Here is a 24896-nt window from a genome sequence, read left to right as displayed (position 1 = left end):
GGAACAGAATTCAGACAATGTAGAGAATCCGGAGGCGGGCGAGAGTGGCAGCCGTTTGGATGACCAGGACTGAGTTTATCATTGGCACGGGCACTTGTGGCAGCCGTTTGGATGACCAGGACTGAGTTTATCATTGGCACGGGCACTTGCTACACACCAGTGCAGTGGCTGGCGGATGGGGACTCCGAACGGCCCATCGGAGGAGGCGCAAGAGAGGACGATCTAAACTCCGAGGAATGAAGACTATTAAAGATAAGTGATTTGGAGCGCGGGAGGGGGAGGAGAGGTCTGAGGATCTAGACCACGGGTACTCAAAGTACGGCCCGCGGGCCGGCAGCGGCCCGGCAAGCCTTCCTTGGCGGCCCGCGGACCTTACTGACAGCATACCTGTGTTATTTGTATTTTTGAAAGTGCCAGCAAACACCACTGATTGCATCAGCACGGACTCGGAGAGACGTGCCAGGCGATTCGAGCGATATTCAGAGGGCAGCTGCAGGGGCACTAAGAAGAGGTGAACAAAGCCTCATTAACACTTAAATGGTCTTTTAAAGACCTGTTAAGTACTGGGTGCGGCTGTGTTCGTGCAGGGGAAGCTGCCTCATACCGGGCTGACGCGCAGAGTCAGGTGACAGAGGACATCAGGGACTGAGGAGGGGGAATGGGGGTTGAGGTGGTTTGTGCCCCTTTTGCTAAACATATTGACATTAGCATAAAGAAACAGTGACTATGCTCGGTGCCTTTGCAGGAACATTTACTGCTGGCTTTCATAGTTAATTAATCTCAACTTCACAGCAGGAATTTTTTCGAAGCACAGGCAAAATAAGATTTTGCGTTTGGGTACTCCCTTTGCCATGCAATCTGGTGCCAACTTGCAGTTACAAGCGGCCAGGCAGCTGCCTACAGTGGCTTAATGTATCCCCGGGACTGGTTAATTGTTCAAATATTGACATCTGAGAAATCGCGTCTGTGGCATGACAACATTTTACATAATATTGCTACAATTTAAATAGCATTGCTTCTTCCGAATGGTGAACTTACTAACCTTGATTCCATTCCTTCAAATTGGTCTGCCTTTTCTGCCCTTTTTTTCTCAGCTTCTTTCTATATGTATGGGTGCTGAATGCAAATTGCTGCCTGCCAGAATTAAAGACAATAAATCCTATTCCCTGCATTGCCACTTTAACTGCTGAAAAGATGCTAAAATAATCTGATATTTGTGATGCGGGTGATGAAGGGCAGCAGGGAGTGAGAGCCAGGTGAGATGGCAGAGGGTGACAGAGGACACCAGGGACTAAGGGGGGGTGAGGTGACATAGGGCAGAAAGGAGTGAGAGCCAGGTGAGGTGAGACAGATAGAGACAGAGACAGATAAAGACATTTACAGACAGATAGAGGCAGAGACAGATCGAGACAGGGGCAGATAGAGACTGGGGCAGACAGAGCTAGATAGAGACACGGACAGACAGAAACAGTTTGAGGCAGAGACAGACAGTGATAGAGAGAGAGAGACAGAGAGAAAGGGAGGGAGACAGAGATAAAGAGAGGGAGACAGAGAGAAAGAGAGGGCGACAGAGTGAGTGAAACCGGGGAGACAGCGAGAGAGGGAGGGAGGGAGAGAGAGAGACAGAGAGAGGGAGGGAGAGAGATAGAGAGAGGGAGGGAGAGAGAGAGGGGGAGGGAGAGAGAGAGGGGGAGGGAGAGAGAGGGAGGGAGAGAGAGTGAGGGATGTGTGTATGCAGGGTCTGTTGGCTCAGTGGACGAAGGCGTTGGCTGCATTGGCCTGTGTTCAACCTCATGGTCACAGTTTTTTTTTGTTGCTCTAGTCCTGCCCCCCTCCCCCACTGACCCCGCCCCCACCGGTGTGGCCCTCGGCCACAAACCACACTGTAAATTTGGCCCCTGAGAGAAAGTTTGTGAGTACCCATGATCTAGACGCATGATCTTTTTCCACTTTCCTTTTTTCACAAGTTCTAGTATTGGACACTTTGTACTGCTTTATTCTGAACAGGGGACATTGATCATGCAGTGATTTCTGCGCAGGGTGGAATAACTGGGGAGTGCATATTGCAAGCTAAAGAATAAGAAGACGTTGCTCTAATTACATGACCTGTGCATGGCGGGGGCGGGTGGAGGGCTAAACGAGAGATCTGAGATTTGGGTAGAGACTATGACTCGAGGCTACCTTGGCCCCTGCACGTTAAGCATGGTTGTGCTGTTGGTATTCAAAGTTGGGGTCCTGACATTGGGGAGGGGGGTGGGGGATAGACTTCTGACGGACCAGGTTGGGGTGGGTCTGCTGTGGGTGGAGAGGGGGGGCGCTGGAGAGGGAGGGGTAAAGTTTGAAGAATTAACGTTGGTTCCTCATGCTAGTAAGGTGAACATATGTTGCTCTGTAATGACTTACTGCTGTTACCCATCCCAATGGCTCAGATGACTAGTACCCCCGGAGTACATGCTGGTGATGCTATGGTAACCCTTAGAGCTTTAACTTGGAATATCAGAGGGTTAAACGATCACCGGAAACTGAGGAAGGTGTTGAATTATCTGCAGAGGCATCACATCGACTTCGCTCTCATTCAAGAAACACATCTCCCACTAACAAGTAAAATGCTACAAAGCAGGGGTTTATCAGGGAACACCACAGTGGTGGGGTTCACTACACATTCCAGAGGAGTCCTAACGTGGGTAAATCCCAGATCCTAGTTAGATTTGAGACTAGTGCAAGCAGACCCAGAGGGTAGATATCTCATTTCAAGATGCACGGGGAAGGGACATGTTCTTATTGTGGTTAACGTGTACGGCCCAAATTACGACTCCCCAGACTTTTACGAGAAGTTAGCAAGGTGCTGCCGAGAATATTCTACAGCACAGTTGCTATGGGGGGGCGACTTCAACCTAGTGATAGATTCGGAATTAGACAGATCTTCAGGTCCTCAGCGTAGACCCTCGGCAGCTGCGGTCACACTCCAGGCCGAGTTACTGACTTTAGACTTAGTTGATGTATGGAGAGGTAGAAACACCAATAGAGGGGGATACTCAGCATATCACGACATCCACACCAGGATTAACTACTGGCTGGCCTCCTTCTCAGTCTCTAGGCACATACTGTCATGTACAGTTTTATCACGTACCCTTTCAGATCACTCGCCACTACTACTGGTTCTGGAGACACCGATACTTCGGATTCCTCCCTTTACATGGCGTTTTCCCCCATACTCGTTGCAGGATGACGCCTTTAGAGGGGAACTGGCAGCGGAAATTGATTTCTTTTTTGAAACAAACATTGGTTCAGTTGATAGCTTCCAAACAGTGTGGGAAGCGTTCAAGGTATTCATCCGCGGGCTGGCTATGGCCAAACACTCAAGTGTCCTAAAAGCTATACGCCAGCGCTTGAAATACCTAGAGTCACAGTTGCCAGATCTAGAGAAGCAACAGCTGACCGACTCCGATCCCGCTATAGCAGATCAAATCAAGACCCTTATCGCAGAATTCAACGAAGAGGCAGATAGGGAAGTACGCCATATGGGGAAATATGCGACAGCGAGAACATACGGGGAAAGAGAGCATCCAAGTTCTCTACTAGCTAAAATGCTGCGCAACAGCAGGAGGACCCCAAAATTAACTGAACTAGAAACAGCTGCTGGAGACACTGTCACGACAGACAATGAGATTTTGAAGGAGTTTAGAGACTTTTATTCAGATCTGTACATGTCCAGGACGGAAAACCTGGAGGCTGACATGTAGGACTACCTAGAACACATACAACTGCCCTTCTTAACACAATCTGATCGCGAGTTCCTAATGTCCCCTATACATGAAGATGAGATATCGGAAGCATTAGCTAGCATGCGCGTGCATAGCGCTCCTGTGGCGGATGGCCTAACAGTGGGGTTCTATAAGGCGTTCAAAGACAAACTAATCCCGCATCTATCTTCTCTCTTTGATGAGGTGTGTGAGGATGGCTGTATGCCACAGTCAATGAGAGAGGAGTTAATAGTCGCTATTCTTAAGCCCGGTAAGCCCCCCAATGTATGCGGCTCGTACAGACCACTATCTCTGCTAAATGTAGATGCGAAGCTATACGCAAAGGTACTTGCCACACGACTGGCTCTAATAGCTCCAGAATTGGTGGCCCCGGAGCAGGCAGGCTGTGTGCCTGAAAGGAACTTAACCTACAATATTCGTACAGTGCTGGGGACCATTCAACATGTCAGGCAAGACACGAAAGTTGTTGCCATCTTCCTAGACATGGAGAAGGCTTTCGACTCCGTGGAGTGGCCATTCATGTTGCGGGTTTTGCTCTCTGGACTCAAGATAAATTGGAATAAGTCGGTGATGTTCCCGCTGACCCCGGTGACGAACCACTTCGAAATGGAATACCAGCTACATTGGTCAACAGACCTGGTGCGCTATCTAGGCATTATGATCCACTCGAACGCTGAGGTATTGGTCCGCGAGAACTACGGTGTGGCTTTCAGTAAATGTGAGGAAGATGTGGAGAAGTGGTGCAGACTCCCGCTATCCTTGATGGGTCGTATAGCCATCATGAAAATGGTGGTGCTACCCCGGTTCCTGTTTCTATTCAACAATTTACCCATCATACTGTCGAAAGCTTTCTTCAGGAACCTGACGAAACTCAAGGTTCGCTTAGCCTGGGGCGATAAGCAGCCGAGAGTGCAATGGACTAAGCTCACGCTTCTGTACGAATTGGGTGGCCTAGGAGCTCCAGACATGGCATGGAACGATATTACAGAGTGGCACAGGCCGCCCACTTGCATACGTGGATTCACGGAGAAGCAAACATTCCTCACGTGCGGATGGAACGACTATTCGCTGACCCTCTTCCGATACCTGCCACGATATGCACCCCCATGGACCGCAGGATTGGAGTGCTGGACTCGATCACGGCCACGAAATGCGTTGTTAAGGGCCAGAGAAGGAAACTTGATGTACTCCCCTTTAATGGCAGTAGAATGGGCCCTTGGCTACCACCTGTCGAGGAGAAGGGCGTGGTGCAGGAGCTGCATGAGCTGGGAATTAGGACGGCTGGCGAGCTGTTCGTAGATGGCAAGGCGAGAACTTGGGAACAGGTGGCCCAGGCATCGGACGGCACATCGCTGCTGCAGCGGTTCAGTTTCACAGAGTCCATAGTGCTCTGAAGGACGTTTTGGGTCCAGATCTGGAAGAGCCCCCGGAGCTTCCGGAACTTTCCCATGTCATTATAACGGTACAATCACGGAAAATGATAGCTCACTTATACAAAGCAATTACCCCGCACAGAGCTCAGGAACCCTCGAAAGCCAGGCTCGCTTGGCAGAGGGATTTACAGATCACTATAGATGACACCATGTGGAAATACTGCTGTACGAGCACCAGGAGGCTTTCCTTAAATGGACGAAACCGGTTGATCCACTTTAAATTTTTGCAAAGAGTGTACTACACTCCGGAATGACTGCACCGCTATGGTCTCAGGCAATCTTCTGAGTGTGAGAGATGCCATGCGCCTAACGCTGACTTCTTTCATTTGGAGTGGGGATGTCACAGAATACACCAGTTCTGGGAGGCGGTGATAGCGGAGATGGGAGAGATACTAGAAATTGAACTACCTGCGGACCCAGCCCTGGCACTGCTCGGCCACTCCAGAGGATTGCCAGTGGCGGTACGACGACTGACAGATATGGGCTTGTTGATGGCTCGACGAGTAGTGGCGCAGTGTTGGATGAGAGGTCCACCCCGACGAGGAAAAGGTGGGCTCGAGACATGCTATATTGCTGCACGCAATCGGAACACTATAGCGAGCTACTCCCTCCCACGAGCCGCCCGAAGAACTTCTGGAGTCTATATAATACCTTTAGGAGCACCAGAAAGGGCATTGCCGACACTCAGACTGACAGGCAGGCAGAGACACAATAGTGGCAAAGTAGACTGGAATTCACTTCTGCCCGCACTATGGGTAATATCCAGACGACCGGGCAGGGGGGCTGGCCAGGGGCTCCGTGGGATGTGGAGGGCAATGGATGACTGTGGCGTTACTTTCCCGCGAGGTTTGATGCATTTTCAGACTAGGCAGCTCTGAATGGGGAGGCACATTCATGACACACGAGGGTGGGTACTTACATAGCAAGGTAACACAAGGGCAGGCGCAACATCTAGTGTGACAAGTAGCAGACACGTAGGCTAGGTAACCAGTTAACCAGTTTGGGGGGGGGGGGGGGAGTTCAGGGGTATCATACTCTCGGGGGGGGGGCGGTAGTACTTAGGGGGTTATGCACTAGTGAGGGTTGTTTTTAGTCAAGAAAATACACCGCTGCCGTTCACGTACCAGAATATGAACTACACTGTACTGACATATTGATACCAAGATACCAAGTGACCTGGAATTACAGTGTGATCACTGTTATGCAGAATTATGATTTTGTTTCAGGAAAACGTACGCCGCCGGACCTCAGGGTTGTCGGCACTTTGGCTGTGTACCACCAAACTGTTCAGTAGCCTGGCCATTGGGATTGATACGCTGCCGGCCCTGGGGGTTGTAGGCTGCAAGCTGTGTATAAACCTAAGTACGCAAATAAAGGTGTTATAAATAAAAAAAATTAAAAAAGAACTAGTGAGCATCATATATCAGGCCAACTTCTCACAAGGATGAAGGCCATCGTCCTTCTGTGGGACCAGGAAATAGCAGGACAAATAATCACAGCCTATTTCTGGCCCATGAACCCTCTTCTATAGCTTCCTTGGCCAAGAGAGTCTTGACTTCCCACAGGGCAAAGTGACCCTCCGTCAGGCCATTATATACTGGAGGCATTGACGGAGATGTAGTCTAGAAGGGAAGGGAGTAACCCGTTTGGACAATTTGCAAAATCCTCCTGTCTGATGTGATGTCCCGCCAGTGGTGGAGAGGATGGCATACTCTGCCGCCAACTGGCTGTAAATGATCCTGGAGGATCGGACTAGGAAGGTTTTGTAGTGGAGGAGGGGATTGTGGCTTGGCGCATCTCTCCTGTCGGAAATTGCTTGGGAGAGTAGAGCCCAGTCCTCCTCCAAGACCCTGGGCAACACCTGCCCAACCGTGTCCCATGTAGAATGGGAATAACGGCCAAAAGGCAATTGGTGTTCACAGTCTGCAATGCCAGAATGGAGGAAGAAAACATTCTATTTTCTAAATCCTACATGAAGTGGGAGCTTGGACCACCAAGCTTGGTGGGGTGGGAAGGTGGTGAAGAAAAACGGGGTGCCTGGCGTAGGGCAATGGTGGCGGACAAACGTCCTATTCACAGAAGCCCCCGAGCTGGGTTTGGACCAGGTGCACAGAAGGATGTCCATTAAGGCCTCATTAAAAGGCAGGAAGGGTTCCGAGCTGAAGACCCCAGGAGGCAGGACCTCTGTCAACGTTAGTCTTGACGGCCACCGTAGGGACCTGCAGTTCCACAAATTCCAAAGCCCTATGCACCACCATAGCAAATGATGCCCCCTCCTCTGTAGCCAAGGTAGGTAGAGACAGCATGCCAGAGTCTGGGGCGGTGTCCAAACCACTGGCATCACTCAGTTCCTCATACCAGTCCATCTCTTTTGGGTGCTGGATTTCTAAGGTATGCTACTCCACCTACCAACCCTCTTCATCCAGCCCTAACCCCTCAGAATAAGGCATGTTGAACGACATGCAAACCTACAACTCCGTCAGTGCCAATCTCGGCGTAGGAGGATGTCTGACCGGCTCCATGACATCGTGTATGAGGATGGGGCATCCCACCGGTGGGCGCCGGCGAGTCAGAGGACTTCGGCGCTGGACGCGGTACAAGGGAAATTCATTGCGGAGGTGCGACTGGTGCCGGTTCAGTCCCGGGAACGGGTCCACTCCGAGGCCGTGACTGGAGCCGCGGAACCCACTGGGACGCCTCCATTATCTGTGCCTGCGGAGCTCGAAGGTGCGCCAGCAGGGTCAGACTGTCAGAAAATGGCACACATGGCATCATAAAACTCTAAGCTAGGCGGTGAGTCGCTCCTGCACCCGGAAAGGAAGGGAAGCGCGGATCTGACCGCGGGGCGTCAAATGCAGAGGTTCTACTGCCGCGTCATGAGACGTGCGGGGTGAAGTCAAAGCAGGCTTTGACTTCTTGTGGTTTTTGTGATGCCTCTTACCTGATGGAGTGGACTTCGATTCACCAGAGCGGCGCTCAGAATCTTCCTCTCGACCAAGACCTGGACCTGGACTGATGAGGCAACCTCGGAGGTGCCGGGCGCCAGGCCGTGCGCACCTATAGGGACCGCTCCCTCAAAGCCTTCGGCGTCATGGCCCAGCAGTCGAAGCATGACTTTGAGTGGTGGTCGCACTCTAGACACACTAAGTGGGGGTCTGTGACCGACAAGGCACTGTGACAGGCACAACATGGCTTGACCCCGCATCTTCTTGCTTGACAAGACTCCTACACACCAAAAGAAGTCAACAAAAAGTAGCAAAACGTCTCTCAAAAAATGACAACAGGTAGCTCTCTCAACGGATGACGTTAGTGTGCTATAGTGGCGGATGTCATGACGACGATCACCAAGCCGGTAAGAAATTTGCTGCTAGATGTCTATCAGATTTGTCATTTAAACAGCAGTGTTTTGTGAAAGTGTGGATAGACTTACAAGTGACTGCCTTACTTCTCTGCTACAGGGAAATTCTTTAACCAGGCTACAGTAGCTGCTTTTTCTCCTGTACAGTGAGCTCTAGAAGGGGCTCATTGACTAACGGATAATAAAAAGCAATACACAAGACTAATAATACAGAAATCATTGTTTGGAGTAAGCCATGCCAGTAGAGTGGACCATAAAAGACAAAGAGTTGGTTCGTTTTAGGTAGGGATTACTGAAGAATGCTGGTAGAGAATATTTGATTAATAGGAAAGCCGAGGAAAAATTTAAACCGGGGATTCGGGAGTTTCCTTAAAACCACTAGTTTGTGATGGGAGACTGTAAAAATATATTAACCCCTTCCCTGCGCCACGAATTCCGCTGCGGCGCGGGCGGGGCTAGGCATGGCGCTGCGGTACTTTTGACGGCTCCACGCCGTCATGAGTCACGGGCGGTGTGTGCTCGTCATGCCGCTCACTAATTCGCCCACACAGGCGGGGAATTAGTCACGCGCGGGCGGAGCGGCATGACGGCTTCACGCAGTCATGACCACACGCCACCTTTGGAGCCGTCATGAGCATGGAAAGGGTTAGAGAAAGAGCTTGAAGTTTATTAACCCTGCTGCTGACATATAAGGTCAAAAGGGGAGCCATCAATTTAGAAAGTACCAAACTAAGCTACTGGGAGAAGAAGGTTGTCTTTTCTAGATCCTCCAAAAAGTCTCTTACCAAAGGAATTGTGAAGAAGGATCCTTGGGCGATCCTTTTCTGTATGGGATTTCTGGTGAATGGTTTTCTTCTTTGAGAATATTTATAAATACATGGGGTAACTTCAGATGGCCATATTTCACACTCTCAACAGCAATTCTGTCAATTTCATAGATGCAACACTGGAGCAATGCAATTTCTCTTCCATCCTGGACAACGGACTTTGATTGCATTACAGCTTCCGATGTGTAGAAATTCCAGAACACACACTTTTTTTGGCCATCTGGGGTAATGAGCATCATTGTCACATTGGAGTTCTTCATTTTCATTAGGGCAGAAGGGATCTGGCAGAAAGGCTTATCAGAATTTATTGTACCAATTCATTAAAAGTGCACTGGCCGGTAGGGCCAAGCTGGCGACCAAGATGGCCGCCTAGGATCCTGGCTCCGTCGACCTCCTTCCCCTCCCACAAGATCCTGCTACTTATCTTACACCTATGCCGTGCCCCCGCATAGATGAGACGAAACGATGCCCGACCATGTGATCCAGAGTGATCTACCAGCTTTGTGGACGGAGAAATGTCGACGTAAAGATTGCGGCCTGTACCTGATTCGGAACCGGGGCCTTGAGTAATGGAGAGGCTGGAGGCGAGTTGAACAACATCGGCCATGAGAGATCGAGAAGAACCGGTCGGCCCGGAAGTAAGCCGAAATTTGCCAATTTCAATGGTGGGCCTCTAATCCGAACAGCAGCAACTGCGGAGTAAGGCAATATCACTTTGACAGTCCCAAAGTGTTTTTTCTAACGATCCAGATAGTGGATGGTACGGAGACTGACTGCAACTTCGCCCGACCGGAGTGAGTGCATCTCGGAAGACAGCCTGAGGTATCCCAGACCTCAGCTGATTCGATCGTTGGCCGTTAAATAGCGTTGATCCGAAGATCTTGCCTCTGGACGCGGATTAATACAAACGAATGCAGCGCACGACATGGTGCCAGTAAGCGACCCGAGTGCCACCCAGACCCGTTCCACCAAAGGGACTGAAGAGGCCCGAATGAATACTCCCGAACTAAATATCCTGCCCAAAGGGTCTCCGATAGAGACGAGAACTGTCAATACTGTGAGAGGCAAGACGGGACCGACAGTGGGAGATGTAATGGCGGCTGTTGTTGGATTTCACTCCTATATGAGCCTGAAAATGCTAGCTCTGGATTCTAAATTGGAGGGTATTGCACCTGAGATTGGGCTAAAAAGTGCGGACCCCGTTGAATCGAAAAGTGAAACGAAAGTCCTGGAATTCAATTTAGCTTTATTAACAGACGTCGAGAATTCCGTGGAACAAGAGGTGCGGGAGAATGTGACAGCGAGTTATCTAGCTTGAGGCGTACAAATGTGGTCCTTTCTTCTCTCTTGGACTCTGCGCCATTCATTCAACAGCAATGTAAGGAATTCTTGTCGGGGAAATGAGACTGCAGAGTGAAAGGGGTCCAATATGCTTTGCTGTTTTTTTCAACTGGCCTCCGGGTGGAACTTAACAAACAAGTATTGTATTCTGACTCTCCTGAAGTTGCAGTAGATGGGCTAGGGAATCTTTATGCTCCTGATCGGACAGGCCAAGGTTGAGCAATATACGATTATTGTATGACATTAGTGACTCGGTGGTGGTGCAGGATTTCATCCTCATATGATTAGTATGCGGGAGGTGAGGCAGGCGAATAATGATCCCCCTTAATTTGTATATTTTGACATTTGATAATTAGATCCGTTAGCATAGGGGAAGCTGGAATACATCTATTTCTGTTATGTTTTTGATAATCAATCTCATTTATCTCTTTTGTCTATTATGCGTTTTCTTTCAACATCACATTTACATCATTTTATCACATAGATAAGTAAGGGTACAAAAATAGAGTTACAGTCACAATGCTAATATACAGAACCAATTAATCCAATCAAAAACGTTTCGGCAAATGCCTTCTTCAGGAACTCTGTATAGTCCCAATTAATAACTATGAAACAAAAAAATGTGTATATTAATTTTTCTAAAGAACTGGAAATGCATCTATTGGTGCTAAATGTATAGGAAGTAGCTGGTTGACCTTTCAAAGTAGCGATAGGATCCTCCTTCGGAGTAGCTGTGCACTCTATGAAGGGTTTCATCCATTCATTTTTTACTAATAACATTTTCTAGTTCATACATTCATATTTTCAGAGTTCTTTGCCTGAGAATTGCTTTCACCATTTCTTCTAACCACACTGTCCAAAAGCAGAAGAATAAGTTCCTTATCTTTGGGGAGTATATTTCTGGTGAATACTATTATCTACCTGTAGAATTCTCAACTCTTGAATCTCCCTAGGTGCCACTATGGCTCCGGAAAAGTTGAAATAGCTATTCTAACCTGTAGGTGGTGCCATGGCTCCTATTCAACACCAGTACTTTCCCAGATAGTTCCTCTCAAAACCTATGGGGTCCTCTCAATACCTATGGAGTCACCCCTAGCGCCCTGACATCAATTCCCATTCTGTTTTCCATACCCTAAGAGGCAGAGACAAGACTGATAAAACTACCAGGAATGCAGTGTAGAAAAGTAATTTCAACCTCAGAACAACCTCAGAACTGGGAGGAGGTTGGGTCCCTGATGAATCTGCAGGTGGCCAGGGTACCCACCAGATATTTCATTTCAATGGTAAGTTACTTAGGGCCATATTTAGAGTTCGTCAGATGGATTACTCCAGCAAAACAAAATACAGAATCATAACCACACGTAAGAGGAGTGCATGCTCTGCCTAGGAATACGCAGTGCTTAATTTGAGCAGGTGCTTTCAGGTGCTCAGCACCGACACTTCTTTCACAGGGCCGGAGCTACAATTTCTGGTCCTGCAGGTGGGGGCCTCAATATTAATTGCTCAATTTAAAATAAAAAGAACCACATACCTTGCATAGTGACAGGCTGGTATATTTTCATAGGCAGCCATGCATCTGTTCAGGGAGGCATGATTGTGTATCATCACTTTAGTGATGATGTCGTCACGCCTATCATGAATCCAAGAAGTCGTCATTAACGAATGGCTTGCATTCTATCCCCCCCCCCCCCCCCCCCCCTCTATCTGCTGCACCCTGCCACTGGCTGAGCCTAGGCCTCCCATTGGATAATTGTAGTGGGGGCTTGCAGCCCTGCATTGCTACTATCCTCAACGTGGTTGATGTGGCTGTGGCCCACCGCAACTTTTGTGCGCTATGGACTCACCTGCAGTTTTCGTGCGCCCGCTCCAAGCATGCTAATTGCTGAGTGTGCTTGAGGCCAGTAGGTGCAACAGCCATACTCACATCTCTCAGGCATTGCGGCTGGGGACAGTGCTTGTGCTGTGGCAGGCAGGTCACAGCAAGCTGAGCCGTGGATGCCTATTCCGTCGTCATAACGGGTCCAAACTATTTACAGGCAACACTAGCAGTGACATGACCTGCTGTGCTCAAACAGCCTCCTGACCTGCAACAAACCCAGTCAGACTACACTGATTAATATGTTAAAAAAAAAAGCATTTTCATTTGGTGTACATTTTGTTTTCACACTCATCTGTCGGTGTAGGTAAAGAATCAAAATGCATGTCTTAGGGGACAGACAGCAGAGCATGGTTACAGGATAGAGACTGAGGCAGTGCAGGTGTTGAAAGTTGGGCACACCGGAGGTAGAAGTGGGCTGTAGCCTCCTTGGCAGCATTTTCAGCCCCAGCACTTAATCTTTTACAAATTAAGCACTGGGAATACGTCTGGACAATGTGAAAGACACAGTCTTGACCCAGTGCTCCCAAGGAACTTAATATAAAGAAAAGAATAAGTGCCCACTCAATCCTTATCTCAGTAAATCACACCATATAGATGGTACGGTTTTCATGTTTTTCTTTGTAGCCAGAAAAGGCCTGGCATAGGTCAACCATTTGTGGGGCAAACAATATTTACAACAATTAACTGCTAACCAAAATGTCACCATGGTGAACAATGCCAAACTCAATATTGAGCAGAAGCGGTAGACAACCAGAAAATCAAAGCAACATGAGCGAAGCAAGAAGACCGCAACATTGCATTTGTGAAATATTGGACCCAAGACAGAAAAGTAAAACACCAACCAAGTTCGGAGCCCAGAAAGAACTGACATAAACGAGTCATAAAGTTACTGAATGTAGTTCATATCAAACACATTCGAAACTAGGTGCAAGCAGCCCCCACTGAGGCCCATAACAGTCAGCTAAAATAAGGCAGCTTGACAGGTGAAGAGACACTTCAGCAAACATCGTAGAAAGAACAACATGAAGGTTATCACAGCAAGCAACCTTGTCCTGTTGGTGAAAGATATCCACCTCTGCACCCCAAAGGCGCAACCTAGTGGTATCATACCATCTCGACATATGGCTAGTGCCAGAGACAACCCGTACTCAAACGGCATCATAAAGCATCCTATGTCGTCGCTACTCCAAAGTGGTCACAGGCATTGGTATGAACAAACGAACGCTCCTAACAATGGGCAATCAGAGGCTGGATCAAAATTCATATCACCCTCCCACCCCCCTTCCCAGGGAGGGAAAGGAAAATAATGATAAGATACTCTGTCACCCCCATTCAAGATAAGAACAAGAAGCATAAGCTGGAGGAAAGATACATGCCCGGTCATAGAGAAGGATACCAGATATGATGAAAAAATGTGCTGTATCACATGTACAGTCACAATCCAAACTATGGGCGTGAGTGTCTGAAAAGTTTCAGCGCTCCGTCCATAATCGCCTTGTGTTTGCTTTGTTCGCACTAAGTTGGCAGGGTATGCCCAGACGTGGGTCCCTTGCTCACTATGCCACTGGATTCAAGCTAGCCTGGCTGATGCCTTACCCAGAAACCAGTCCCAGGATGCTTGTTTCCGGGTCAGGAAAGACCTGGCTTGGCAGTTCGGGCTGGACTGGTCCAATGAGGCACAGGGTCAAGACTGATATGCATATAGCTGGGTCTGAACTGAGGTGGCGAAGTGAGCTAAAGAATGATGATGGATTCAACCCAGATCTGTGACTGGGGGTGAGTGTCTGAAAGTGTTAAGCGCTCAGTCAATCATCTCCTTGTGTTTGCTTCATTGGCATTTGTGAACCATAAAAACACTGTTAACGTCAATACCAGCTGTTAGAGAACATGAAGTGTAAATATTATAAATACCAAATCCTGCGCGGAAATCTAAAATCTACCTAGAACAGAAAACAAGTCGTCCCTCAGGAAGAACAACCCAAAACTTACAAACAAACATAACAGCTTGGCCAAACACACCTAAACAACTCATGCCATAACCTTTTCTGGAGTGGAGGCTCTACTCCATGATAGCTGCTCATAGCTACTACATCCCCATGCCTTGTAACTCTGAAGTAGTGGTAAAGGGAATGGGAAGAAAGCAATTCGACAAATGGGCCTTGAAAGGTGGAATCAACATCATGCAGAGGCCTAAGACTCCATTGGCTCATAAAGACACAGTGTCAAAAAAAAGGAATTCTGTCTCAGAAACTTACTCTGATGAGGAAAAATTAAAATGGCTTGACAGAGGAATCTGGGGAATAAGAAGTGGAAACCTGCAGCATCAGGTCTTAATCTCCTCCGAAGGAGGAACATGATCAATAGTAATGGGTATGTATGTACAGCTGATGAGGACACTTAAGCACAAGCTTCCGAACCTCTCATACCACCTATGAGGTACACTTGCAGGAGGCTCCAAAGATCCAAGATCAGTCAACGATGCATTTCTGTGTGATTCCATCTATGACCAGGGAAACTGGTTTGTCAAAGAGGTGGGAACGATAAAAGAGAGCATCTAACATAGGTCCCTGAACATCTCCACGACAGTTCAAGAAGCACAACCAAGCAGGTTTAAGAAGAACTATAGAGTCAAGACTAGACCTAAGAAGTTGTACAGCTGGTCCAAAGAAATCCAAAAGCACATTGGTAATTGTTCCTCTCGCATTGTCCTGAAAAAATATGAACCACCATTTATGCCTTTTTCTAAAACAGCTGCAAGGCAGAAGAGCCAGGCTCTCCGATGAAAACAACTTCTTCCCTACAGACTCAATCCACTGAAACAGAGGGTGGGGCCACAACGCCTACATTAACTCCTGTAACAGCAGAGTCCTACAGCTGCAGCAACTTAGATGATGGATGAGAGGATATAAGAAATGCGTTACTTACCTGTAACTGCAGTTATCCAGTATTGGTGTCTTTCATAGATTCACATGCCTGAATCATTCCCCGTCGTCGAGACGGGAGTCTCCTGTACATAGAAAAGTAATGTCCTATAGACATACATAGAGAATAGTAGGCCTAAAGGCATCACCTTAGTAACATATCCATGTCCTTTTGTAAAAAGGACCAAACTCTAGAGAAGAGCCAATCAGCTATAACCTCCCTCTAGAACCTTCCTAGCAGGAGCCTCAGTCCCTCAGATTTTCGTACGCACTAAGCTAAGTAGGCGTGACACAGAGAGTTAGGTGAGTCCTTCCAGGGGAGGCGGGAGGGTTGCATGTGAATCTATGAAAGACACCAATACTGGATAACTGCAGTTACAGGTAAGTAACGCATTTCTTATCCAGTATTATGGGTGTCTTTCATAGATTCACATGCCTGAATCAGAGTAGCCAGCAATGCAGAGTGCACATTTCTGATGGAACAGCATATACAAGTCCTTAGATAAGGCACATCATGCAAGCATGAACCATCATTAGACATCCATAATAAGTATTAGTAAAGAAATGTGCATACCAGAGTAGGATGGAGGGACGGAGGAAGGCTCACCTTACTGAAATAGATGGCGTAACACTGTTTGTCCCACTGCTGCATCATACATCAGCTCCATATCCAGGCAGTAGTGCCTAGTGAAGGTATGCGGCGACTTCCATGTTGCCGCCCTGCAAATGTCAATGACTGGCACCCCTGCAAAGAGAGCCATAGAGGTGGACATAGCTCTCGTGGAGTGCGCTCTCACCTTGGAATGCAATAGCTGTCCAGCTTGGTCATGACAGAAAGCAATGTCTGCAGAAATCCATCTGGAGCTGCTCTGCTTGGTAAGCTGTAGACCTTTCCTAGGTCTGCTGTAAGCTACGAATAGCTGGTTAGATTTCCTGAATGTTTTCATTTTGTCAATGTAAAACTTCAAGCATCGCTTGAGATTCAAAGAAAGCAGCGATCTCTCAGCTGCCATGCTTGGGTTTGGAAAGAAGGAATGCAGAACCACAGGTTCATTTAGGTGTAAGTCCGACGGGACTATTGAGATAAACCTAGGATTGGTTCTCAGGATTACTCTGTCATTTTTAAAACTGTAGAAAGGGATCCTGGATTGAAAACGTCTATAGCTCCCTGACCCTCCTTGCCGATGTGAGCGCCCGGAGGAGTGCTGTTTTCTACGAGACATACTTTAGGTCAGCTCTGTGTACTGGTTCAAACGGGTGTTTCATGAGCTGAGATAGGTAGGTCACAACATCCTTACTGGCGGGAGATCTGATTAATCGTTTTAGAAATTGCTTAATCAACCCGCTTGACCAGAGCGATGGACTCGTTGAGGTTTTTATATAACGAGATATTGCTGCTAAGTGTACTTTAACGGAGGAGTGGGCTAGGCCAGACTGTGCCAGATGTAATAGATAAGGTAATATTTGCTCCGGTGATGTGGAGAAAGGCCGAATTCCGTGATCTGCAAGCCAAACACAAAAGCGCTCCCGTTTCAGGGATAAAGTCTTGGTCGAGCTATCCGCCCTTGCTGTGGCAAGAATGTCTACCGTCTTGTGGAATATTCAGATTGTGGAACTCTCTGAACTCAGGAGCCTGGCGGCTAACCTGAGAGACTTCAGATCAGAATGTTGAACTTGATAGTTGTTAATTTTAAGCAGAGATAGATACTGCCGTGGGTGGACCGGCGGCTCCAGGGATAGACGGTCGAGCTCTGTGAACCAATGCTGCCTCGGCCAAGTTGGGGCTATTAAAATTAGAGTACAAGGCTCCAACAAAATTTTCCTGAGGACTCTGGGAAGCATCAGGAATGGCGGAAAGGCGTACGCAAAGACGTTGCGCCATGCGATGGAAGATGCATTCCCTAGAGACCCTGACTGGGGATGCCAACTTGTGTAGTGTGGGCATTTGGTGTTCATTCTCGTCGTAAATAGATCGATTTGCGGCGTGCTCCATCTGGAGAAGATCTGGTCGATAACTTGTTGATCTAGCTCCCACTCGTGTGACGATGTTTTCTGCCCGCTCAACGCGTCGGTGAGCACATTGTCCTTGCCTGGGACATATTCCGCCCTTAGGGTTATATTGTGGTGTATGAGCCAATTCCAGATTTTTTTGCAACTCACGAGAGTGTGTCAGCAAGCGTGTCCCTACCTCTTTGTTGAGGTAGTGCTTAGTCGTGGTGTTGTCTGTCCAGATGAGCACGAGGGAATGTTTTATTCCTGGCAGGAAAGCTTGAAAACCAGGAAGACCGCCCGCAGTTCGAGCAGATTGATATGTAGTTTCTTCTCCATAGGAGACCACCTTCCGCTTATCTGTAGCTCTTGCAGAAAAGCTCCACACCTTCCAAGGAGGCGCCTATTGTGACAACATGAGGAGCAGCCGGAAGCAGGAATGACAAGCCTTGAGACAGGTTTTGAGATGACATCCCTCATTGCAGGGCTCCGACCATCTGAGGATTCACTTTTATGTGGTCGTCGAATTACCCTGTGCTTTGGACCCACTTCTTCGAGAGCACCTCCTGTAGAGGTCCCATTCGTAGTCGACAGTGAGGAGTCAGGAGGATACAAGATGACATCATCCCCAGGAGGGATTTGAAGAGGCGAACTGTCAAGACTTTCTTCGAGGCTACTATAGCAGCTAGTGCAAGGAGCTTCTTCATCCTCTCTCAGGATGGGAAAGCTTTTGCTGACCGTGTGTCCAGGGTTTCACCCAGGAAACTGATGCACTGACAAGGTTGTAGGACCGACTTTTCCTGATTGAGGGTGAGACCCATGCAATCAAAAAGCTTTAAACAGGCGTTGGAAGATCTGGACGCGTCTTCTAAGGATGGAGCCTTGACCAGTCCGCTATTCAGATACGGAAAGACTTGGTGAGGGCACTGTCTGAGATATGTCGCCACCGGGGAACAACAGTTCGTGAATATGCGCGGTGCAGACTTGAGCCCGAAAGGCAAAACACGAAACTGCAAGTGTCTGCCCACTACTACAAATCGCAAGTCCCTTTTATGATTCCTGTGAATTGGTATATGGAAGTAAGAGTCCTGTAGGTCTAAGGACGCCATAAAAATCCTGCTCTTCCAGTAGTTGCAAGACCTCCTGGATTACCATGTGAAACTACTGCTTCTTTAGGAATTTGTTGAGGGCCCTGAAGACCAAGATTGGTCTCCACTTCTTGCCTTTTTTCTGGATCAAAAAGAAGCGGGATTAAAACCCTTTTCCCTTCTGAGGTGGAGGTACTCTCTCTATTGCTTCTTTCTACAGCAAAATAGAGATCTCTTGAAGAAGCAGCTGTATATTTCCGTTATTTCTGCTGTCCTTTACCTTGAAAGGACGACTTTTCAAAGGAGGATTGCTTGTTTCGCTGCTGTTGGCGCTGTTGGTATTGCGGTCTACTCTGGCCTGAAGAGCAGGAAGACTTGCATTAATAATTTCCTCTGTAGGAAGACCTTGCTCTTCCTCCATTTCTACTTAAGGACTGGTTCTTATACTGAAGAGTGCCGAAAGCTCTCGCAGTGTCTGCTTCGTTAATTCTTTCGCGCCAAATAGTAACTGGCTATCATACGGCATGTCCAAAATCTTTGTTTGCACCTCAGGACGGAAAAAGCCATCCTTGGAGCCGCAAGACTGCTGCTCCAGCCAACTGGCGGAACCCTGTCATAGCGATATCCATCGCGCAGTCTATAGTTTCTGACGCCGATGCTTCACCATCTAGCAGAATCCTCTGTACATCCTCTTTGATGAATCTGGCAATTCCGACAGGTATGGGGCTATGTGTGCCCACAATTGTCTATGATAGCGACCCAAGAGCGCTAGGGCGTTCGCGGCCTTTACCGTCATTGCCGACATTGAGGAAAACCTGTTCCCAATGTTGTCCACTCTTTTTCCCTCCCTATCAGGAGGAAGCGACAAAGGAGCCGAAGAATTCCTGGAGTCCTTCTGTGTCACTACGGAGTTCGGCTTAGGATGTCCTGTTAAACACGCAGGTGCTGTATCTGGCGCCCTATACTTCTTATCCAACTGAGGGATCACTGGTGATACAGAGAAGGGGTTCTGCATGACCCTTACTCCTTCTGACTATAGGTAATCGATAATCGGTATTGACCTTACTGCCTTCTTGAGAGGTTCTTTGAAGTCATACAAGAAGCAGTCCTGTTCTTGAGAGGCCATTGAGATCTTAAAACGTTGAGCAGCCCTCTCTACCACATTATAAGAGATTCCAGAATTGGTGGAATTTCCCTCGTCGACGAGCCCGTCGACGAGATCGCCGTCATAGACTATGCCATCGTAGACGAGGCCATCGTAGACGAGGCCATCGTAGACGAGGCCATTCTAGACTAGGCCCTTGTCGACGCCGTAGACAGGCCGTCGTAGACTAGCAGTCATAGACGAGGCCATCGTAGATGAGGCCTTTGTAGACGAGGCCATATTCAACGCCGTAGACAGGCCGTCGTAGAGGAGCAGTCATAGATGAGGCCGTCGTCGAAGACGCAGTCGTAGACGAGCAGTCCTAGACTAGGCCGTCGTCGACTCTGTCGTCGTCGACGCTCACGTAGTCGACGCTTTCGTCGACGCACTCGCCGATGACGCTCTCGCCGTCGACGCTCTCGGCGTAGACGAGCCATAGTAGACGAGCCATAGTAGACGAGCCATAGTAGTTGAGGCCATCGTAGACGAGGCCATCGAAGACGAGGCCATCGTAGATGAGGCCATCGTAGATGAGGCCATCGTAGATGAGGCCATCGTAGATGAGGCCATCGTCGACTCCGTAGACAGGCCGTCGTACACGAGTAGTCCTAGATGAGGCAGTCGTCAACGCCGCCGCCGTAGACGAGCCGTCGCAGACGAGCCGCCATAGATGAGCCATCATAGATGAGCCGTTGTAGACGGGGCCATCGTAGACGAAGAGGCTGTAATAGGCAATGATGATGGTTTTTTCGTCGACGATCCTGTTGACGATGTTGGCTTCTTAGTCTTTACCTCAGGAGGTATAGAATACACCTTTCTGAAGGGTCCCATGAACAGAGGTGGTGATTTTGACGGCTCAGAAGTCGTCTTTTTTACATGATTTTTCTCCAAAAGCAAATCCTTTACTCTCCTTTTCCACAGAGTGAGGAGATTTTGAAGGACTGCGCCCAGAAGACCCATGAGTGGTCTTTTTGAGGGCCTTCTCAGGATGTTCCCCTGAGGAATGAGTATGAGGAGATTCTCTTCTCTTTTGAGGTCTCTTAGACGTTGAGGGCAACATTCCTTCACAGTAACTGGAGAAAATAAAAAACCTCCTTTCTGGTCTTAACCATATTAAAAGTCGCCCTACACGACCTCTCAAAAACTCACTTGAGAAAGAGCGACATACCTTGCAGTCTCTGGCCTGCGGTATAGACAGTAAATGCTGTCAGTGTGAGGAACAGATCAGAGCAACCTCTTGGAACAAGATGCACAGGCTCTAAAATAAAATCCTTTCTTCTCCTTACCAGACCTTCTTTAAAGAATGTATTTGAAGATAATCCATATAGAAAAGAATCCTTGAGAACAAAGTTATTTAATGAAGTGAAAAAACACAGAATCTGAGCAGAGCTCAGAGGAGACTCCCTTAGCACAACGTGCGGTAGAAAATCTGAGGGACTGAGGCTCCTGCCAGGAAGGTTCTAGAGAAGGTGATAGCTGATTGGCTCTTCTCTAGAGTTTGGTCCTTTTTACAAAAGGACATGGATATGTTACTAAGGTGAGGCCTTTAGGCCTACTATTCTCTATGTATGACTATAGGACATTACTTTTTTATGTACCGGAGACTCCCGTCTCGACGACGGGGAATGATTCAGGCATGTGAATCTATGAAAGACACCCATAATACAGGATAAAGGACAGTTCACCTGGAGCTGGGTCATGATGACTTGCAAACTAACTGTCAAAAATCTGCACAGAATCTTGCCTAACCCAAGTGGACATAACACACTCCAAAGAGCCCCATTAAAAGGAAACAGGGGTTCTAAAATGAAGGAACCAGATTAGAGAATTTCAGTCAAAATCTCTACAACTTGCAAGGACAAGTGTAGACCTCCATCACCTTTCCCAAGACAACCTTAAAAGAAGGAAATCCTCCAAAGAGACCACTGAAGAGCAATCAAAGGCAACCTCAGGATTAGCACTTAAACCACTGGAGTTCTGGACTTACTGAGAGCTTTTCTATTCGCTCACCACTGATCTGTGCACAAAAGCCCTTGATTATAGCCTCCACAAGGCACTTCAGAAGATCACAGTAGACCTTCCATGTGTGTTCAACATGTCCACAATGTGGCCAAACCCAGAGGGTTTAAACAATGGAGCCAGCGCTGGTGGCGTAGAATACATTAGTGTAAACATCAAAACTAGATGCAAGTCCTTCGAAAGCACATAAGTAGCAGCAGAGTCGACCAATGCCAAGATGGAGGGTAACGGTAGGAGCACAATCAAAGGGCCCCAGGCACTCTGGGTCGCGAAGGAGCACAGGAGAAAGCTGAAGGACAGAGTAATGTGACAAAGCCAGGGTTAATGCCACCTCTTGAAGGGGATTAGCACCAAGAGACAGGAGAGCCAGAAGTGGAACCAGAACCACTAAACGAGAAGCCAGGTACCAGCGTCAGGTTCATGTACACAAAGGCAGGACATGGATCTGAAGCGGATGGAGAGGACAGAGTCTGAGAACATGCCCCCAAAACCGTAAGACCTGACCCACAACTGGGAGCAAAGTAAAGATGAAAAGAAGAAGTAAATTCGATACATGTTTGGACCTTGAAATGAAGGGCTTCCTCTGGAACAAGGCTTTATGTCCGTCCAGGGAATGGGACCTGGCAAGGTGCCGAATCTACTACTCTTTGTGGCCCCAGGCATGAAAGAAGTTCTCTCCTGGCCCTCAACAGACACTGCAGAGAAGAAACCATAATTTGAAACAGGCTTGGAGGCATGTGGAGGGTCAAAACCCCAACAATAGTTTTACAGAAATGGAGGTCAACTGTGTTTCCACATTAAAGGGTGCGGAATAAAAGGAACTGATGTCAAAGCACTGGGGTGGAGCATAATACAGCGTTTTGACAGTACATCCAGGGAGATGCAGGTGTCGAGTGGGAGCCATGGTGCCAACTGCCAACACAGGAGAACTGTTTCAACTCTTCCGACATATGCATGATGTCTGGGAAGATTCATGAGGTAAGGTGTCTGCAGGTAGAGGAGAACATGAGAAATAGCTATTACTCATTATCTACTTACACACTTTCCGTATGATGGCCTTTATTCTTTTTTGTACACATTTCACAACACTCTGGTGAAAATCCAATATATAAAGCACAACAATAAAAATAAGCAAAGTGAGAATAATTTTATCAGAACTCCAAAAATATCAATTAGAAATCCTTGCACAAACACTAAGGAAGAATGGCCTGGAAAATAAACCTCCAACAGACTCTGGAATGTAAACATTTATGTCAGACTTCTCACCTTCCAAGCCTATACCCATGTCCAGAGAATGGGCAGAACATGGGCTTCTTTAATGTATGGTCTTCATCTTTCTTATCTTCAAACTTCACATCAATTTCATCTTTACCAAAAATTGTTTGCAACTCGGAAGGTAGCTCCCTAAAACATAAATTGTCACTTTAATTAACACTATTCTAATAATGACATTTATGTTTTAACAGTAAACACTGCAAGCAGATAAGCAAAGAAAACAACGTGTAAAAGGTTAAACGAGGGATTACGCTGCACTAGTGTGAAAAATGTTTTAACTTTTGTTTTATAAGATGTTTTAACAAGAAAAAACAGGGTGCCACAAAAATATATCTGAATTTAATTGCAATAGTTAACACTTGACTGGTCTAAAAAACTAGATGACATGGTGAATCTTTGCCATTCAATATCAGTGGTGCCTTATTGACAGGCTCATTAAATCACTTATTAGTGACATTTACATTGATTTTCCCTCTTAATATTGTTACTTTATGTTAAACAGATTTAGGGAGGCGTTAGCCTTTTGTTTCTCCTTTGCCTTTTTAAAAGCTGCTTCCAGGGTTCCAATTTCTTGCACCCTAATTGTTTTTACTTAAACTAGCCATTATCCCAAGGTATGTCTCCCTCATGACCGATTTAAAGGCACCCTAGATACCTGGAACACCAACCTGCCCTGTATCGTTACAATAAAATATTCCTCCATTTGAGTGCAAACCTCAGAGCATGATGCATAATATTGTAACCTAGCTGAGTGTAATCTCCATTTACCTTCATCAGGTCATGATCTGGCTAGGGTGATGAAATTAGTAATCAACATAGATTAAGAAATCAATATTGAGAAAATTTGGGTCCTAGTTGGATTAAAGTAAACTATTGAAGAGAAGTCTATAAGCTATCCTGGAGGTGGTTCTGTGGACTTGGAAAAAGAAGGTACAATGCTTGTCCCCGCCACTGATAACAGTTGTAATTGAGACTTATGCCATTCTGAGAGGCTTTTAAATCTTTCGACAAGGCACCCAAATGATAGGGAAGGGTACCAGGTTGATCTACTACTTCGGCAGTCCCTCCAACAAAGAGTTATCGGTGAAGAAAAGCATCCTGTCCCATCTTAGGGGCAATCATTGTTGCCAAAGTTATCCTCCTGATGTGCACCCAACCCACTACCATCAGGAGACTCCCTTCCTTATCTTTTGTTTTGTTGTTTCGGGGCAAGCAAGTGCAATGAACTGTGGAGGAAAAGGGTACTCCACAGTGTTTTGTGGGTGCTAAAGAAAATAAGACGGTGGGATAGAACTTGTCCTTAAGGCAGACTTGATGGTCATAATTCAGAAATGATTCCTGCAATGCAATAATGTCATATTCACCCCAATAAGAAATTACAAATCTACACCCATTTATTTAGGCCTATGAGACCATCTTCAGGGCCTACTATGCTTCAACCGTGGGAGATTTGGTTGTTTGCCTCTGATGTTCCAGGGTCAGTCATAGTATGGTTCTGCAAACTGGGCCAAGTCAAATCCTTTCTGCAATTGACTCTCCAGGAAGAAAGGGTGAGCAGTTACAGGCTTCTCAAGTAGGTTGTGGGGGGAAGGGTTAGAGCTCATAGCTTAACAATCAAACAACTAACGTGAATGTCAAACCTACTGCTCATCATTGCAAGAAAGAAAAAACGTTATTCACAGTTGCACTCAATACTACACACTACAATAACCAACATGTCAGTGTCTCTATATAGTGCATTGTCAGGTATTCCCCCTCCCTCCCCCCGCTCACTATCTGCCAAACTACCTCCCCAGACTTTCACTACGGGAGTAACTTCAGTCGCAAGACTTTGCAGTCTTAGCCTATCATGGGATGA

General features: G+C 47.3%; 1 protein-coding gene across 2 annotated transcripts in view; it reads right to left on the bottom strand.

Moving 5' to 3' along the window:
* Window positions 1–24896, bottom strand: part of UBXN2A (UBX domain protein 2A) — a 215705-nt gene that overhangs the window by 50918 nt on the left and 139891 nt on the right. Inside the window, exon 5 of one of the 2 annotated variants that reach the window (XM_086926263.1) lies at window positions 23030–23167. In XM_086926263.1, coding sequence (XP_086782389.1) covers window positions 23030–23167 — 138 coding nt within the window. The remainder of the gene's footprint in view (window positions 1–23029; window positions 23168–24896) is intronic. The other variant, XM_086926262.1, reaches the window with a different exon arrangement.

Source organism: Lissotriton vulgaris, chromosome 6, assembly GCF_964263255.1.
Source record: "Lissotriton vulgaris chromosome 6, aLisVul1.2, whole genome shotgun sequence".
NCBI lineage: Eukaryota > Metazoa > Chordata > Amphibia > Caudata > Salamandridae > Lissotriton > Lissotriton vulgaris.
The sequence above is the reverse complement of the archived record's forward strand: the minus strand, read 5'-3'. Positions and strand labels throughout refer to the sequence as shown.